At 33.9% G+C, this 20,463-nt stretch overlaps 1 protein-coding gene and 1 long non-coding RNA gene across 7 annotated transcripts; both read right to left on the reverse strand.

The window, feature by feature from the left end:
- Positions 1-5,272: 5,272 nt before the first annotated feature.
- On the reverse strand, positions 5,273-9,332 carry LOC112728177 (uncharacterized). Of its 5 annotated transcripts, XM_072209687.1 has the most exons (9): positions 8,950-9,332; positions 8,569-8,649; positions 8,053-8,095; positions 7,913-7,954; positions 7,536-7,622; positions 7,028-7,162; positions 6,340-6,530; positions 6,181-6,235; positions 5,273-5,739 (listed from the first exon to the last, which is right to left on the reverse strand). In XM_072209687.1, exons 7-9 carry the CDS (start codon positions 6,517-6,519, stop codon positions 5,471-5,473), a joined length of 504 nt encoding a protein of 167 aa, XP_072065788.1. In that variant the 5' UTR covers positions 6,520-6,530; positions 7,028-7,162; positions 7,536-7,622; positions 7,913-7,954; positions 8,053-8,095; positions 8,569-8,649; positions 8,950-9,332; the 3' UTR covers positions 5,273-5,470. The 5 variants fall into 5 exon arrangements, 3 of the variants coding, with proteins under 3 accessions (XP_072065788.1, XP_025633997.1, XP_072065787.1); XM_025778212.3 differs by lacking the exon at positions 7,028-7,162; XR_011868888.1 differs by lacking the exon at positions 5,273-5,739 and having other exon boundaries at positions 5,888-6,235; positions 6,320-6,530.
- Positions 9,333-11,346: 2,014 nt separating this feature from the next.
- Positions 11,347-14,379, reverse strand: LOC140177363 (uncharacterized). Of its 2 annotated transcripts, none has more exons than XR_011869207.1 (4): positions 14,215-14,379; positions 14,071-14,125; positions 13,855-13,982; positions 11,347-12,322 (listed from the first exon to the last, which is right to left on the reverse strand). It is a non-coding gene; the product is annotated as an uncharacterized lncRNA (long non-coding RNA). The 2 variants fall into 2 exon arrangements; XR_011869208.1 differs by having other exon boundaries at positions 11,347-11,935; positions 14,215-14,374.
- Between the last annotated feature and the right edge of the window lie 6,084 nt (positions 14,380-20,463).

Genomic DNA, 20,463 nt, shown 5'->3' on the forward strand with positions numbered 1-20,463 from the left:
TTCCGTCCTAAGGAAGAGAATGAAGATATCCTTGATCCTGAAGTACCATATCTTAGTGCTATTGGCGCACTAATGTATCTTGCTAATAATACACGACCTGATATATCATTTGTTGTGAATTTACTAGCAAGATATAGTTCCTCTCCAACCAGAAGACATTGGAGTGGAATCAAACAGATATTTTGATATCTTTATGGAACAGTTGATATGGGATTGTTTTATCCCTATGGATCCAAGTCACAATTAATTGGCTATGCAGATACTGGATATTTGTCTGATCCACATAAAGGGAGATCTCAAACAGGATACCTATTCACATATGGTGGTACAGCTATATCATGGAGGTCCACGAAACAGACAATTGCAGCAACATCCTCTAATCATGCTGAAATACTAGCGATACATGAAGCTAGTCGCGAGTGTTTTTGGCTGAGGAGTGTGATCCAATATATTCTGTCATCATGTGGACTGGTTGATTGGAAGATAGCTCCAACTGTCCTGTTTGAAGATAATACAGCATGCATTGCTCAACTTAAAGGCGGATATATCAAAGCTGATAGAACAAAGCATATTTCTCCCAAATTCATCTTCACTCATGATCTTCAAAATCAGGGGACAATTGATATTCAATAGATCCGCTCAAGTGATAATCTGGCAGATTTATTCACAAAGTCACTTCCAAAATCTTCTTTTTGAAAGATTGGTACATCAGATTGGGATGCGCCAATTTTGAGATATAAAATAATGTCGATAAGAGGGGGAGACTGTACTCTTTTTTCCTTAATAAGGTTTTTTTCCATTGGGTTTTTCTTGACAAGGTTTTTAATGAGGCAGTCCCCATCACAAAGGATATTGTACTCTTTTTCCTTCACTAAAGTTTTTTCCATTGGATTTTCTTTAGTAAGATTTTAATGAGGCAATAATCCTAAATGGTCATCCAAGAAGGAGTGTTGTGATAAGAATGCTTTATCACATCTTATGTGGATGCCCATTCTCAAAGATGATTGTATTTAATATAGTTTGAAAAAGTAAAGCGTTGCACATGCATAAATAGGAGCATAGACTGAGACTTTTTACACAACATCAATAAACAACTCTTTCTCTTTTACATTGCAATACTTCTTTCACTCTTTTTATATTTTTATATTATATTTGTTACATCTTCCTTATTTATTTATTTATTTATTTAGTTATTTTATAATAATTATTTTATTATATAAGAGTGAATAACTGTAGCACCTATTGTGAGGGCATGGATATGTTGCTGTTGTTTTTTTCAACAATTTTATTTTGTCGCCGTGCTTCATTTTTTGTTCTAATGCTATATCAAAATGTGTTTTGACTAAGTTTCAAAAGTTTTCCAAGCGAAAATATTTCTGATTTATTTTTCATAAAAAGTCATGCTAATTTGGACTTAACACCTACAATAGTTAAAAAAATTTACTTTAATTTTTAGCTAATATCAATTAAATTTTTTTAAATTATTCTTTTATCGTAAATTTTAAATCCTATATTATTCTAAATCCTAATTTTAATCTCTAATTTTTTTAAAAAATAAGAATTAAAAATTATATTTTTATAATAAAAATAGACTAATATTGAGTTGTTACAAATTGATTTACTTCTTGTTCGTGGATACAAAAGAAAAAAAAAGTCTTATAAAATTAAAGTACATGATTTTATGTATTTAAATTTTTATTTTATCATTAAACACATCAAAATTATGTGAATTGATTGACTATTAATCCAACAATTTAAGAATATAATTGAATTGAGAAAGATTTGAGGATCAAGTCATACTTTTTTCATGGTATCTAATTAAAAAACAATATACTGCCACCTAATTATTACATTAATAATGAGTTGGACTAATTGATCACGGGTATGTCTAAAACGAGCACAACAATTATGTGTTTATTGGATGTGCCATATTTATATAGACCATTAGATTTGATTAGATGAAAATCAAAGGTTAATATAAAAGTAGAGCATTGATAGACTCTAATAAATACAGAATATCCTAATACATAAATAAATATTTTAAATGGCAATATATACTTTAATACACAATACTTTAAAGAATAACAGAATTTTTTATTCTTAAATAATTAAATATAAAACATATAAATACAAAAATATGAGTATTCTTTATTTAATAAGATTAATTATTATGCAAAAAAATTTTATGATATTAAAAAATTATATTAAAATAAAATTTTAAACTGTAAGATAAAAATATAAAATAATTAACATTTTATTTTATATTATTTGATAAATAATTAAATTATTATATTCAAAATTTATTAACTAACTAATTTTATTAAAGATATTATTATATAATATAATTTTTCATCAAAATATTTTAAAATATAATTTATTTAAAATATTATATATAATACATAAAAATATTAACCTTTTTCTTTTTTTAAATTTTTTTTAAAACAGAATAAATAATATAATTCTAAAAACATGCCTATTATATTACATATTTACTTATATTAGTAAGATCTAAACTAATCAAGTTTACGTAATTAAAAATATAAAATATATAAATAAAATATATATATATATATATTTCATAAAACTTTTTCATAACTTTGAAATATATATTTTGTAGTTTTTGATGATTTTCTTTTTTTATTTTTTGAGAAAAGAAAAACAAAAACAGCAATGATAATAATAATATGTATCCGTATAAAAAAATTTAGATACCAACAACAGTCCTCAGTACTATTTATACTTTTTAGTATATTTTTATCTAGGGGTGCACATGGACTGGGTGAAGTCGGATTTGATGTGACCTAGACTCGGCCCAAAATATATACCATGTCTATTTATTAGACCCAAACTCGACTCTAGACCCGATGAAACCAATACACTTTCGGGCCATAATTATACCGGGTGAAAACCGGACCGTTAACATTACATTACGTTGATACCTTCTTGTAAGCTAGCATGTAAAAATATCCAAATTTCCAATACTCCAACCATTAGTTAACATGGTAAAATTCACTTAGAAAAATATAACAAGAACCAACCCTTTTTCAAAATTAAAGAATAACCACAATCAATACTAAAGCATAACCACATTCAATACTAATATTGTCTAATAATATCAAACATTTAAATCAATACAAATAACACAATTTTATGTATTAGTCTAAAGTCTTATGCATTCTAAACATAAAATATTAATTTATAGTCTTATAATGACTAATAACACAAAATATTAAGGTTTACAATACTTAAATTCCACATAAGAATAGTCATGATGCATCACTAATAACACAAAATATTAATTGTATATGATGACCGGGCCACCGGGCCGACTTCGGGTGACTCGAGCTATGGCCCGGACCCGACCCGAAATAATGACCGGGTCTATTTTTGAGACCCGTACCCGACCCTAAACCCGATGAAATCACACCAAATTAGTCCTTAAAGTGTTCGGGACCGAACCGGGCCTTTGGACCAGGCCAGATCTGTGCACCCCTACTTTTACCGTTAGTACAATTAAATTAATTATTTTCACAACGTCTTAAGATATCAACAAATATGTCGTCGTTATTATTATTTTATTATTACGGATGACTTAAAACCGTCGATAATATTAGTTAAAAAATTTTAACACACATTTTATCTACACATTTTTATCGATGGTCTAATTGAGTAGTCCTTCGCTCCTTCTTGCACCAACTAAAGGAGGAGCCACAATATATGAAATTCTGTCAATTATTTATTTATTCTCATATTTAAAAAAAAATCACTATAATAATCATCATACAATTAGTTAGAAAGTCATGTATTCTTTTTAAACGTTAAGATAAATGGAATAAGAATAATTGAGTAAGATATTGTTTTAGTTTTTAATATTTGAATTAAATTTTAATTACATCTCTAATATTTAAAATATTTTATTTTTGTTATTAGGTCAAAATTAAATCCCAAAATACTATTTTTCTATATTATTATCTTGTTCTTTCAATTATTCTTTTGCAAATTTTACTCTCAAATCTCTTTAACTATATCTGCGACTACCATGTACAATTATGATTGTTTAATTACCTAGAAGAAGATGAAAATTAAAAAAATACATATGTTTGAAAAAAATAGTTTTAACCAAAAACTAAAATTAAAATAAGAAGGAAATAAAATATTTTAAATACTAATAAAATAATATCTTTAACAAAATTAGTTAATTAATAAATTTTTGAATATAATAATTTAATTATTTGTCAAATAATATAAAATAAAATTTTAATTATTTTATATTTTATATTTTTATGTTACAGTTTAAAATTTTATTTTAATATAATTTTTTAATATTATAAAAATTTATTGTATAATAATTAATCTTATTGAATAAAAAATACTCATATTTTTATATTTATATATTTTATATTTAATTATTTAAGAATAAAAGATTTTGTTGCCATTTAAAAGTATTGCGTATTAAAGTATTACCATTTAAAGCATTTAATTATGTACTAGGATATTATGTATTTATTAGAGTCCATCAATACTCTTCTTTCATATTAGCCTTTGATTTTCATCTAATTAAATCTAATGGTCTATATAAATGTGGCGCATCCAATAAGCACATAATTGTTGTGCTCATTTTAGACATACCCATTGATCACAAACAATCATCATCCTTTTATTTTAGCATACAATTATGCCATCTATGTAGAAATTGAAAACAGAAAAATCTTTCAACGATATATATCGTCAAACACAACTAGAAAATGGATTAATACAGACAGATTTACAGACGGATTTAGTCTTAATTACAGACGGATTTTTGGTTACCGACGAAATTACCGATGGATTTTGTCCCTCTGTAAAAGCCCCGTCGGAAATTATTTACCGACAGATTTTTTTCCGTCGGAAAATTACAGACGGATTTTTACCAGTTACCGACGGATTTTTCCTCTGTAAATTCTCCATCCATTTCCCGAAGCAGACGGATTTTCCGACAGATTTTCCGTCTGTAATTACAGACAGATTTTTCGACGAATTTTCCGTCTGTAATTACAGACAAATTTTTCGACGGATTTTCCGTCTGTAATTACAGACGAATTTTCAGACAGATTTTCCGTCTGTAATTACAGACGAATTTTCCGACAGATTTTCCGTCTGTAATTTGAACTTTGAAAAATCATCTCACTTTGATTACAGACAGAAAATCCGTCTGTAAATCCGTCAATAAGGTAAAATAGAATTTTTTTATTTTTCAATTACAAAATAAACTTGTTTTCATACAAAATAAATATAAATTTAATACAAATTTTTATCTAATTTGTATTCGAATATTTATAATATTTCAAAAAATAAACAAATTCATCGTATTATCAAACTAAAAGAAAAGTACTATAAACAAACAAGTCAATATAATTTAAAACATAAACAAAGTGTATTGATCATCAACTATAATTCCCAGTATGTTGTTTAACCATACTAAAACTATCGACTATAACTCTGGTGTGTCATCCTTTTCAGCTTTTACATCTTTGTGATCCACTTCCATTTCTCTGTCTGGTTCCTCATTAATCTTCTTGTTTTGAGTTGCCCTCTGAGGTGGTGACATATGGAAAGACAAGCGCTTCAAATCAATTGGATTCAGCTTTCCCAAAGACTGAATTCTGAGAGTCCTAAGCGGTGAGGTACCAGAAGATCTTGGACTGTTCTCTCTGGTTCTGGCAGTGTATTTCATGGGTTCTGACAATGTATTTTTTACACCTAAGTAACACAGAATTAGGTTGTTCAGCCATAAATATGCTATCATTGACCACAATTTGCATGAAAAATAAGTTAATTGATGGCATTAATAACAAAAATCTACTCTTGCATCTCAAATAAGTTTCCAAAGGAATAGAGACCAGCCACGGCAAGCAAAAGTGCAAAACCTTTTTTTGCGTTTTTTTTTCTCTTTTTTCCTGATATATCATCTGACAAATATATAGAATATGAAAACAACTAAATACATAGAAATGATGAATTAAATGTCTTAGGCTCTGATCCACTGATTATATTTGTATTATAATAGTAGCAATTCTAATAGTAGTAATAAAATCCCGGCATTCTACACCCAATATATATATATATATCTGTATTATAATAAATATATATTGAGACTTATTAAAAAAAAAAAGAGGAGGAGGAAGAAAATAATATCTTAACCGTTGGATGAGGAGGGAAGTGAAGGAGGGTGGTGCATGACAAAAACTTGATGAAACTGCCACAAAAATCACCGGAAAAATTAGAAAAGAAGGATCATCAGCACTCTTGATAAGTCCCTTGTAGACACACCCAAACCCACCCTCTCCAAGCATAACGGACCGGCTGAAATTCTTCGTGGCATTTCAGCTCGGATACAGAGAATACTCTGAGGTTGCTGGGTCTCTGTGACATACTTGGAAATGCATTCCTCCTGAAGGAATCTGTGCTGTTGTCTGAGACATCCTGAGAATTCAATTCGGAACCAGATCTCTTCATCTCACCCTCAACATAAGTAGACATGTTGGACCGACCTGAAAACGATAGAAAGTTCTTAGGATCATCCTTTTTCTCTCCATAGTTAAATGGAAAACACTTCATTGCAAATTAAACTTGACTGGAGCTGGACTGCATTTTCAGAACAGTGAAGGAAAAATTGAGAAACATACATAAAAGGTCATTGAGAAGCAACATAAAACCTTCAATTAAAGGTCACAGCTTAAGGAAATATCTCAAAGACTTCAACAATTTATGAAGGACAACTCATTTTCCCTAAATTTCTTCATTGAAAATGCAACATGGCATCCAAAATTGAATGTCACAGATATATGATGAAGACTTGTCATATATATATATATATAACTCACTAACTCAGAAGAGAGAGGGGGGGGGGGGGGGGGGGAGAACAAGCATTTGCATTAAGACATTAACTAACCTATCATAGTTCACAGCAGCTCTAATTTTCAGATAAACAAAGCATAAATTCGGTTAAGAAATGAAATATGGTCATCATTCAAAGATCCAACCCTACTTGAAGTAAGCCAATTGTTTATTAGGACAATCTAATCAGCACCACCATTGATCACAGCTTCTTTAGCAGAAATAAGCTCATAAAGCCCCAAAAGCAAAGACATCTAATTTAGGAGAAACTCTGCCATATATATACCTGCAAATAAGAGAATAAAATGGTTCAATGGTTCAAATAAGAGAAACTCTGCCACTATATTACATGTAGCTAAGAAGTAGACAGGAAGATAGTAATAATATATGCTTTAGCTCATTTGTCTGAAGTCCAATATATAAAAGTTAAATGGAAGTAATGCTAAGTTATAAGTCTTGCAAAAATGGCATTCATTGAACAGAGCACCTGAAGAAGATAATACTAAGGTTCACCTTAAAATGCATTGATAGTCTACTCAATGAACACAGCAGATGTGCAGCCCAACGGGATTAGTATCACTTCATTGATGGACAGTACTTTAAGAAGCCATGCTTAGTACTAAAACATATGAAATATAATTAGGATGGTACTATCTCACCTATCAATAATTTTGAGACGACCACCAGGTAACCACATTCCAATATCTCCTGTATGCAACCATCCTCCTTCATCAATCACTTCTCTCCTGCTCAATTTAATCAAAATTCAGGAAAATTTTAAACCAACAAGGTAAATCTATCTCATAAAAGATATAAAAATCTCATTGAAAATATTAAAAGAAATCACAGAGATAAAAATATTAAAAGTAAAATTAACTGTTTTTAATATATTTTATGTAAATTAAAAAAATTTAAGACAAAATTAAAATAAAATAAAATTTAAGAATATTTTAAAAACTTTTAAGAAAGTTAAAGAACAAAAAATATTTTTTAGCCATGGTATTACATATGTTATGTGAAATATGCACATGCATACCTTAGCTCTAAGAAACTGGTTGTTGTTATGCAAGTCTACCTCCTGTAAATTAAAGTAGTTTAGTACATTTAGTTGTCACCAACATTTGAAAGCCATATAATCTAAAGAAATAATAATCAATGTTAAAAACAAACATTTACCCTCTTCTGCATGTAATCTTATCTCTGCAAACAGCAGCTCGTTCTGATGTAGAACAAACATGAAGTAATTAATTAATTTGAAAGCAATAATGTGTATATATATATACTCTTAGTTTCTAAAATAATAGTAGAAAGATTTATGTATATAAATACCTTCTTGGAACGAATTTTGCTAATATTTTCGAAGAAGCTATATATATAGTGAAGAAGCTATATATATATGATGCCGATGAGATTAATAATGAATTAATAAGTAATAACCTGAGCATTAATCTCAAAAGTGGATCCACCATTAGAAGCTATATATATATGATCCTAGGAATTCTGTTAGAACCATCATCATTCTTTTAGAGTTTCAGTTACTCAGTTAGTGATATATTTATTACCACCACTCTGACCTAATAACACCACTCAGATTGCACAAGAGAGCAAAGCACTTTTCTTGGAAGCGAGATGTTCATTTCATTCAATGTGAAAATAAAAAAAGGAGCTAAAGTGGATTGTTGAATGTATTACCCCAGAAGAATTCAGACGCTCCTCCCAAGCTTTAAAAACTGACTTAACACTTCCTGGTCTTGCCTCATTCAAAGCAGATACCTGAAAAATGATTTTATATTTTCAACAGAATCATTGGAAGAATCAGAGGAATTTTTTACGACTCCCAATTAATAATTGCTTTGAAAGACACATAAACCATGAAACCATATAAGCACACATAAACACACCTAAGCATGATCAAAATGAACAGCAAAACCCAGCTAGGCATTTTGTCAAGCACTAACTGTGCATTACACTTTCAATGTGATTCACTCAGTAATAAGCATACATATACTCCAAATCCAACACTGGAGAAAAAGGAGCTGTTCACAATACCGGAGAAAAAGAGCATTTACTCACCGGCTGCGAGGAAGAAGGGCAGTGGCAGAAACACAACGGCGACACAGAGAGAGAAGGAGAGCGCTCGAACAGAGGAGACGGCCAACGAGCTTCCAAACGACGGCGAGGAAGCTTCCAATCACGGCAACACAGCTTCCTACAACGGCGACAGATCTTCTACGGTGGCGGTGGAGGCTGTGTCTGTGTAGGAGCTGCGGTGGCTGCGCCGCTGCGGGGCTGCGAGGCTGTGGGGGTTGCGGGGAGCTGCGAGGGCTGATGCGGGGCTGCGTGGCTGCAGTGGCGGCAGAGACTACGGTGGCTGTGGGCGGCGGGCTGCAGAGGAAAGAGTTTGAAGGATGTGGGCAAAGAGTTCGAATAGAGTGTGAATGGAGTGTGAATGGGAGGGGATAAAATTAGGGTTTTTAATATTTTTGACGGATTTAATTTAAATTACAGACAGACGAAAATTCGTCTGTAATAATTTAATAAAATGTGCGTTTTGTCTATTTAATTATAGACGGAAAATTTGTCTGTAACTATTTCATGGAAAAAAAAATTAATTTTTTTTACGGAATTATAGACGGATTCTCTTTTCCGTTTGTAATGTATGCTAATCTATTTTTTATGTTTTTCGACAAAAAAATTCTTCTGAAATTCTGTCTGTATTTTAGTGAGATAAAATTCGTCAAAAATATCCGTCTGTAATAACTAGTTTTCTAGTAGTAAAACTATTATTTTTAGTGGTTTTGGTGTTACATATATCAAACTATTTCGCATTTCAATATAATATATATGTTAAGTTTAGAAAATAATAATTTGTTGATGATGACAAATATATTTTTACTTGAATTTAAAAGTCTAAAAATTTGTTTGATATATATATATTTTAATTAATAATATTAGAGAAATAAAAAAAATAGTTAAAACTTATTTTATTTAGTATTTATCAATTGTTATAGTAATTAATAAATACTAAATAAAATAAATTTTAATTGATGACTTTGACTAAAATTTTTTTGTTATCAAATATTTTTAATATTTTTGTTGCAAGCCCAAACTTGTGTATGAGTCCAAATACTAACAAGTCCAGTAACTTAGTTCAAACTTGATGACAAATTTTTGGAACTGTTATTGAAATTTTATCCAAAAATAGTAAAACAAATTAAGGAAGAATGGTTCACTTTTTTTAGGGAACTTAAAAGTCTAAAACAATTCACTAAACAAGCATCCAAAAAAAAGTGAAATAATGGAGGCTAAATCAAACTAATAGAGCAAAAATTAAATTCTTAAGTCAAGAATGTTCAGAAAAAAAATTGATTTATCATTTTTGTGCATATATAATGCTACTTTAAAGAGGATGTGACACCCTACCACACAGAACTTTACGCTTAAGTCATAAAATAGAGGTGGTGTGGTATTATGACCTCTAAAATAAAATGTATATATATAATAGTAGAAGAATTATAATATGCTAGGAGTCTTGAAGAATAGAGAAAATAGAAATCGCGAAATAAAAGCGCAACGCTCAAGAAACGAGTTAACTTACGTGCTAAGAAAGCTACTGCTGTCAAGTGTAAAGTAACCCAAAACAGAAACAGAGATTCAAAGATACAAAATAACGAGCTCCTGGCTCAGCCTGCGAAGTTGGTGCACGAAATTGTAAATCACACTTTTCACAATTCGTAACACTAACCAGCAAGTGCACTGGGTCGTCCAAGTAATACCTTACGTGAGTAAGGGTCGATCCCACAGAGATTGTTGGCTTGAAGCAAGCTATGGTTATCTTGTAACCCTTAGTTAGGATATCAATTATAATTATCAGTTGACTTGCAAATGAACAAGAGAGCATGGATTAAATAATACTTATTATGCAGTAATGGAGAATATGTTGGAGTTTTGGAGATGATTTATCTTCTGAATCTCTGCTTTCCCCATGTCTTCTTCTTCACGCACGCAAGGTTCCTCCTATGGCAAGCTGTGTGTTGGTGGATCACCGTTGTCAATGGCTACCATCCGTCCTCTCAGTGAAAATGGTCCAGGTGCGCTGTCACCGCACAGCTAATCATCTGTCGGTTCTCGAACATGTCGGAATAGGATCCATTGATCCTTTTGCGTCTGTCACTACGCCCAACACTCGCAAGTTTGAAGCTCGTCACAGTCATTCAATCCTTGAATCCTACTCGGAATACCACAGACAAGGTTTAGACTTTCCGGATTCTCAAGAATGCTGCCAATGGATTCTAGCTTATACCACGAAGATTCTGATTAAGGAATCCAAGAGATACTCATTCAATCAAAGGTAGAACGGAGGTGGTTGTCAGGCACGCGTTCATAGGTTGAGAATGGTGATGAGTGTCACGGATCATCACCTTCTTTATATTGAAGTGCGAATGAATATCTTAGATAGAAACAAGCATGTTTGAATAGAAAACTGAAATAATTGCATTAATCCATTGAGACACAGCAGAGCTCCTCACCCCCAACAATGGAGTTTAGAGACTCATGCCGTCAAAGAGTACAAAGTTCAGATCTAAAATATCATGAGGTACAGAATAGATCTCTAAAAGTTGTTTAAATACTAAACTAGTAACCTAGGTTTACAAAAAATGAGTAAACTATGATAGATAATGCAGAAATCCACTTCCGGGGCCCACTTGGTGTGTGCTGGGGCTGAGACTTGAGCTTTACACGTGCCTAGGCTGTTTCTGGAGTTAAACGCCAGGTTGTAACCTGTTTCTGGCATTTAACGCCAGAATAGGGCAGAGAACTGGCGTTGAACGCCAGTTTGCATCATCTAAACTCGGACAAACTATGGACTATTATATATTGCTGGAAAGCCCTGGATGTCTACTTTCTAACGCAAATGAGAGCGCGCCATTTGGACTTCTGTAACTCCAGAAAATCCACTTTGAGTGCAGGGAGATTAGAATCCAACAGCATCTGCAGTCCTTTTTCAGCCTCTAAATCAGATTTTTGCTCAGGTCCCTCAATTTTAGCCAGAAAATACCTGAAATTACAGAAAAATACACAAACTCATAGTAAAGTCCAGAAATATAATTTTTATTTAAAAACTAATAAAAATATACTAAAAACTAGCTAAATCATACTGAAAACTATGTAAAAACAATGCCAAAAAAAGTATAAATGATCCGCTCATCAGAAGTCAAGACTGGCCGGAGAATATACACACATATATACATATATACATACCCAAAACCCAAATGTACATAAACAAAATCCTGCCTCTCTTTACACCTCTAGGAGGATAAAAAAGAATAAGTTATGTGAAGAGAAAGCTAAGTACATATATATACATCATAGCATAACAAAATAACACAGTAACCACTCCGCTTCAAGAGTCCAGACGCCTAACGAGATGCCTCTCGACCTGCATCTGAAAAACAACAACATAGTATGGAATGAGAACCGGAGGTTTTCAGTATGGTAAAGGTGCCACACACATAATATATAAGGTCCTGGGAATGCCAAAGCAATCCTAAAACGCCGACACTCAGATTATAGAGCTTAAAGTATTAAACAGAAGCCATAAAAGGTGGTTTTCTAAGAATATTTAAACCTAACTTAACTTAACCTTAAATCTAAGTCCCATACTACCATTCCTCCATACCTCCAACTCCATCATGCATTTTCACAGACAAATAGACAGATAAAGGCAAGTACAAGAAGGTTACAAATACTGCAGGTAACAAATACACATTTAACATGGCAAGTACATATAGGCACACCCAATTAAAGCACAAGCAAGTAATTCAAGTAATATGCAGATGATGCATGCCTGTCCTATGGCTGATGAGGCTCATCTGTCGGTTATCCAGCCAACCCGACAAGTCTGAATTGTCCTTAGACTGTCCCCCGACGTGCATCCCCAAGAGTCTATGCATAGCTTTATCTCAAATAATCAACATTACTCAATAGGGGTAACATTCCCGGGAATTTATATAGTGCCCGGTCACACTTACGTCGTAGGGTCAACAGAGTATCGAGTTTTCAACCTGGTACACGTGGTGGCAAGCCACGACACTTAATCCAGGGAATCTCGTATCTCAGATCATTAAATTATTCAAGCCATATAAATAATTCAATTATAATTCATCGACATCCACATCATTCTCAATCGCATCTCATTCATTATCATACATCAATCATATTCAATCCTTATCTTTCATTATCACACCTCCCATTCCGTCCATCAATAGTTTCAATTCAAAACATAATTCATTCTTTTCTAAATGAATCAAACTTAAACATGCTCATTTTCTTAATAACTCAAAATCAAACCATATAACCTTTGAATCTAAATCTTTTTAAATAATCATCTAAACAAAATCTCTAATTTTTATAAAATTTCGGCAGCATCTCCTCTAAAACTCGGACTTTGCCACCCTTTTCGGGTCCAAACCTGCATTCTTTCCAATTCAACATACCCTTCCTCATCATCATAACAATCACCACAATAAATCTACCTCAGATCAACAATTATACTGATACAATATTCAAATCCAACAACTAAAATTTAACTAAAAATCAAAGTTCACAAATCCTAGGCTTTTAACACAAAATATCTCATTTTTCATTCAAAATTTCCATTCCAATTATTTTCAAACCTATTACCACCAATCCAAATTGCCAACAATAATCCTCAACAAGCTCCATATCTTTTCATCAATCATCATTCAACCAAACCAAAATATAGCCATATAATCAACAATTCAATCACATATCCTTTCAAAGATCCAACTAGCAACCAATATCATCTTACAAACAAATCACCAAACCAAACCAAGCATATTCATCAACCCATTACTAAAAATTAAATATACACCTACATTCCAACTTATCCTATGGTCATCTAGCCTAAGTTTTCACAGAACATTATATATTAAATGCAAGAAACCTAAACCATACCTTAGCCGATTCCCAAATATTATTCCAAGACAATTTTCCTAAAGAATACAGCCCTCAAAACCTCAATTAATTCGCTTCCTCGAAGTTCCAGTATTCACAATTTTGAGCTCCAATTATTTATTTTCAACCTAATACACATTCATAACACATATATATCCAATTTAATACTCAAAACTCAAATTCAATTAAATTAAAATAAAATTATCGTATTCTCACCTTATCCAAGCTTCACATAAGCAAGAGTGAATATTTTTCTCAAGCTAATTGGATCCTAAAACATCAAAGAACAAAGAAATTCAATATCTCCACTAATTTTCCAAAAATTGGGGAAGAAGAGGCTGAGATAAAATAGAAGGTTACCTATGAAATTATTCCGGTAGAAACGTAAAGCTTGACGCGGTGAACGCGTGGCCGCAAACGGTGCGGCGATTGGAGCTCGGACGGAGAAGTTACGGGACTTTGAGTTTTACCGTAAGGGTTCGCATGGCTTCTCTTCTCCTTATTATGCTTCAGCGTGATTATGCTGATTGAGGAAGAAGAGAGGTTTTAATTCATTTAGTTGCTGGGCTGGTTGGGCCCACGGGCCCGGTTTAGATCCGGTTCAATCGATTCGGTCCGTTCGGTCCAATCTTGGACCAATTTCTTCGAAATTAGTGTCAAAATTCTCGTTTCGATGAGCTCTACTCTAATTTGATATAATATTTGTGTTTCTAATCTTCCTTATTAAAATCTAATTTATTGACTAATTATCTACTAATTTAACTGGGGTTTACATCCTACCCACCAAATAAAGAATTTTGCCCTCAAAATTCAAATTCAACTATCTGAAAAGAGATATGGGTAGTCCTTTCGCATATCTGATTCGAGTTTTCAAGTGTGTTCCTTAATACCAGCTCGACTCCACATTACTCTTACCAATAATATTCCTCTCCTACGTAATCGTTTAATGCTGGTGTCTTCAATCCTTACCGGAATTACTGGAAGTGTTAGATCTTTTCTTACTTGAATCGGTTCCGGTTCCAGAACATGACTTGCGTTAGGAGTATATCTTCGAAGCTGTGACACATAAAACACGTCGTGCAAATTCGAAAGACATAATGGTAAGGCAATTCTATAGGCTACCGGCCCAATTCTCTTCAGGATCTCAAATGGTCCTATATAACGGGGATTTAGTTTCTAAGTCCTAATAGCTCTTCCCACTCCAGTGGTTGGTGTAACTTTCAGAAATACATGTTCTCCTTCTTCGAACTCCCAAGGCTTTCGCCTCTGATCAGTATAGCTCTTTTGGCGGCTTTAGGCTATAAGCATTTGACTACGAATCTTCTTTATCTGTTCAGTGGTTTCGGCTATCGTCTCAGGCCCTAACAAACTTCTTTCTCCAGTTTCATACCAACATAGCGGAGATTGACATTTTCTACTATACAAAGCTTCATATGGAGCCATTCCGATGCTCGCATGGTAGCTATTATTATAAGCAAATTTCACTAATGGCATATACCGGTCCCAACTCGCCGGCTGGTCCAAAATACAATCCCTTAGCATATCCTCCAAGGTCTGAATAGTTCTCTCTAACTGACCATCTGTCTAAGGGTGACACGTAGTACTCAAACTTAACTGAGTCCCAAATGCACGCTGAAAAGCTCCCCAGAACCTTGATGTAAAACGAGGATCCCTGTCAGATATAATGGTAGAAGGCACGCCATGTAACCTGACAATCTCTTTGATCTACATTCGAGCCAATTCTTCCATTGTGCAACTTATTCGAATGGGAAGGAAGTGAGCTGGTTTTGTCAATCGGTCCACAACCACCCAAATAGTGTCACAACCAGACTGGGTTCTAGACAAACCTATGACAAAATCCATTGCGATACTCTCCCATTTCTATTGTGGAATCTCTAAAAGCTGAAGGGTCCCTGATGGTCTCTGATGCTCAATCTTAATCTTCTGACATGTTAAACATTTAGATACGTGCAATGCCACATTATTCTTCATACCTGGCCACCAGAACATCACTTTCAGACCCTGATACACTTTAGTGCTCCCTGGATGAATTGAAAATCCGCTCTTATGAACTTCCTTCAAGATACTCTGTCACAGGTCTCCAATATCTGGTACAACAATCCGGTTCTTGAACCTCCACAAATCATTCTGTCCTTCTGACACTCTCCACTATTTTCCTTGTTCAACTGCTGGTAATACCTTACGTAATGCTTCACTGTCTCGATGAGCCTTCAAAAGTTGTGATTTAAAATCACTTGAATTCTGCAACTGACTCAAACACAAAATTCCATATTCTTCTCTAATTCCCAAATTCAAACCTTGAAATTCCCTTAGTAATTCTTCTTCCTGTAGCGTCATCCAAACTACATATAAAGACTTCCGACTCAAAGCCTCCGCCACAACGTTCGCTTTTCGTAGATGATAATTCAATTCAAAATCATAATCTTTCAGAAGCTCCATCCATCTCCTCTGACGCATATTCAACTCTTTCTGCTCAAAAAGATACTTCAAACTCTTATGGTCTGAGAAAACATGAAACTTAACGCCATAGAGGTAGTGCCTCCAGATCTTTAAAGCAAACACAACAGCAGCAAGTTTTAAATCATGTGTCGAATAGTTCATCTCATAGCCTTAATTGCCGTGAGGCATATGCTACAACATTCTGGTCCTGCATCCGAACGCACCCCAAGCCCTTCAGTGATGCATCACAGTATACTTTAAACGACTCACTTGGTTCAGACAATACGAACACGGGTGCAGTAGTCAATCTGTACTTTATTGCTCAAAAACTCTCTTCACACTCTGGGTCCAAATAAAAAGTGTATCCTTCCTAGTCAACTTAGTTAAAGGTAAGGCGAGCTATGAAAGTCCCTTAATGAATCTCCGATACTATCCCGCCAAACTTAGGAAACTTCTAATCTCTATTACTGAAGTTAATCACTCCCATTTCATCATTGCTTCTACCTTAGCAGGATCAACAGCTATTCCCTGCTTACTTACCACGTGACCGAGAAACTTTACCTCACTCTTCCAAAACTCGTATTTAGATAACTTAGCGTATAACTTCCTATTTCTCAGAATTTGTAATACAGTTCGTAAGTGATCAGCATGTTCCTCTTCAGTCTTAGAGTAAACAAGAATGTCATCAATGAAGACAATAACAAACTTGTCCAAATACAGCCGGAAAATCCTGTTCATATAATCCATGAATACTGCCGGGGTATTAGTTAATCCGAAAGACATCATTGTATACTCATAATGACCATAATGTGTCCTGAAAGCAGTCTTCAGAATATCCTCGTCTCTAACCCTTATCTGATGATACCCGGATCGTAGATCAGTCTTAGAAAACACACCGGCACCTTGTAACTGATCCATTAGGTCGTCGATTCTAGGTAACGGATATTTGTTCTTCACAGTGTTCTTATTCAATTGCCGATAATCAACATACAAGCGCATACTCCCATCCTTCTTCTTTACCAGTAATACTGACGTTCCCTACGGAGAAATACTTGGTCGGATAAAATACTTACCCAACAGATCCTCTAACTGAGCTTTCCATTCAGCCATTTCTAAAGGTGACATCCTGTAAGGAATAATTGAAATCAGACCGGTTCCAGGCACCAACTCAATTGCAAATTCAACTTCCCGGTTAGGTGGAAATTCATTAATATCATTCGGAAACACATCTGAAAATTCACATACAATCATAATCTGCTCTAAACTCTGATCATCACCTGCTACTCCCGCAGTTAATAACATAATACCCTGACATTCAGTTCCAGAACAGTTTACTATCATAGAGTACAAATAGTAACTATTCACCACAACCGGCGCTTCTGACCCTTCCGGCATAAACTGTACTGACTTCTCAAAACAATCAAGCAAAACATGGTTCTTAAATAACCAATCTTCCGACTATCACAGCGTCACCTGCCTGCAGGATACATCATGTCCCCTGTCACCAATACTGAGCCTCACCTTGCAGTTGATAAGTTCCAAATCCAACCCATTGCTCCTTAGGAACCTGTTGGGCCTGCAACACTCGTTCCATAACTTGAATCCAATTATCTGCGTCAGTGGGATTTGAGGTTCCCCTAAAAGTCGAAGGGTGTACTTTCAGAAATGTAGCAAGTGTCATAGGACCGTCCTCATCATTATTGTTCCCGTGATTACCCTGATTTATCTGATTATCCAGTGCCTCAGTTGTTGCCTGCATAGCCACAGCCATATTTTCCAGAGAAGCCATAAAGTCTACTGGACCATTCCCTACCGGGCAAAGAGTAACGGTGCCTATTCTACCTTTATCTCACCCGCGACTGCGTCCACGAGTCGACATCTAGTTCTCATACACATTAAACAAGTGATATTAAGTTGATCAGTCTTAATATCGCAGGTCTAATGCTTTAAGTTCCAAATGCTTTCTCACAAACGTTTATGCCATATATATCAATCAGACATCCTAATAGCACATACACACATATACAAAGAATGCACAAAAGTACAATCAGTCCGTCTTTTAGGCTCTATAGGAACGAACTGCTCTGATACCATAATGTAACACCCTACCACATAGAGGTTTACGCTTAAGTCGTAAAACAGAGGTGGTGTGGTATTACGACCTCTAAAATAAAATGTATATATATAATAGCAGAAGAATTATAATATGCTAGGAGCCTTGAAGAATAGAGAAAATAGAAATTGCGAAATAAAAGCACAACGCTCGAGAAACGAGTTAACTTGCGTGCTAAGAAAGCTATCACTGTCAAGTGTAAAGTAACCCAAAACAGAAACAGAGATTCAAAGATACAAAATAACGAGCTCCTGACTCAGCCTGCGAAGTCAAGACTGGCCAGAGAATATACACACATATATACATATATATACATACCCAAAACCCAAATGTACATAAACAAAATCCTGCCTCTCCATACACATCTAGGAGGATAAAAAAGAATAAGTTATATGGAGAGAAAGCTAAGTACATATATATACATCATAGCATAACAAAATAACACAGTAACCACTCCGCTTCAAGAGTCCAGACGCCTAACGAGATGCCTCTCGACCTGCATCTGAAAAACAACAACATAGTATGGAATGAGAATCGGAGGTTCTCAGTATGGTAAAGGTTCCACACACATAATATATAAGGTCCTGGGAATGCCAGAGGCAATCCTAAAACACCGACACTTAGATTATAGAGCTTAAAGTATTAAACAGAAGCCATAAAAGGTGGTTTTCTAAGAATATTTAAACATAACTTAACTTAACCTTAAATCTAAGTCCCATACTGCCATTCCTCCATACCTCCAACTCCATCATGCATTTTCACAGACAAATAGACAGATAAAGGCAAGCACAAGAAGGTTACAAATACTGCAGGTAACAAATACACATTTAACATGGCAAGTACATATAGGCACACCCAATTAAAGGACAAGCAAGTAATTCAAGTAATATGCAGATGATGCATGCCTGTCCTATGGCTGATGAGGCTCATCTGTCGGTTATCCAGCCAACCCGACAAGTCTGAATTGTCCTTAGACTGTCCCCCGACGTGCATCCCCAAGAGTCTATGCATAGCTTTATCTCAAATAATCAATATTACTCAATGGGGGTAACATTTCCGGGAATTTATATAGTGCCCGGTCACACTTACGTCGTAGGGTCAACAGAGTATCGAGTTTTCAACCTGGTACACGTGGTGGCAAGCCACGGCACTTAATCCAGGGAACCTCGTATCTCAGATCATTAAATTATTCAAGCCATATAAATAATTCAATTATAATTCATCAACATCCACATCATTCTCAATCGCATCTCATTCATTATCATACATCAATCATATTCAATCCTTATCTTTCATTATTACACCTCCCATTCCGTCCATCAATAGTTTCAATTCAAAACATAATTCATTCTTTTGTAAATGAATCAAACTTAAAACATGCTCATTTTCTTAATAACTCAAAATCAAACCATATAACCTTCGAATCTAAATCTTTTTAAATAATCATCTAAACAAAATCTCTAATTTTTATAAAATTTCGGCAGCATCTCCTCTAAAACTCGGACTTTGCCACCCTTTTCGGGTCCAAACCTGCATTCTTTCCAATTCAACATACCCTTTCTCATCATCATAACAATCACCACAATAAATCTACCTCAGATCAACAATTATACTGATACAATATTCAAATCCAACAACCAAAATTTAACTAAAAATCAAAGTTCACAAATCCTAGGCTTTTAACACAAAATACCTCATTTTTCATTCAAAATTTCCATTCCAATTATTTTCAAACCTATTACCACCAATCCAAATTACCAACAATAATCCTCAACAAGCTCCATATCTTTTCATCAATCATCATTCAACCAAACTAAAATATAGCCATATAATCAACAATTCAATCACATATCCTTTCAAAGATCCAACTAGCAACCAATATCATCTTACAAACAAATCACCAAACCAAACCAAGCATATTCATTAACCCATTACTAAACATTAAATATACACCTGCATTCCAACTTATCCTATGGTCATCTAGCCTAAGTTTTTACAGAACATTATATATTAAATGCAAGAAACCTAAACCATAC

The sequence above is a fragment of the Arachis hypogaea genome, chromosome 12 (genome assembly GCF_003086295.3).
Source record: "Arachis hypogaea cultivar Tifrunner chromosome 12, arahy.Tifrunner.gnm2.J5K5, whole genome shotgun sequence".
NCBI lineage: Eukaryota > Viridiplantae > Streptophyta > Magnoliopsida > Fabales > Fabaceae > Arachis > Arachis hypogaea.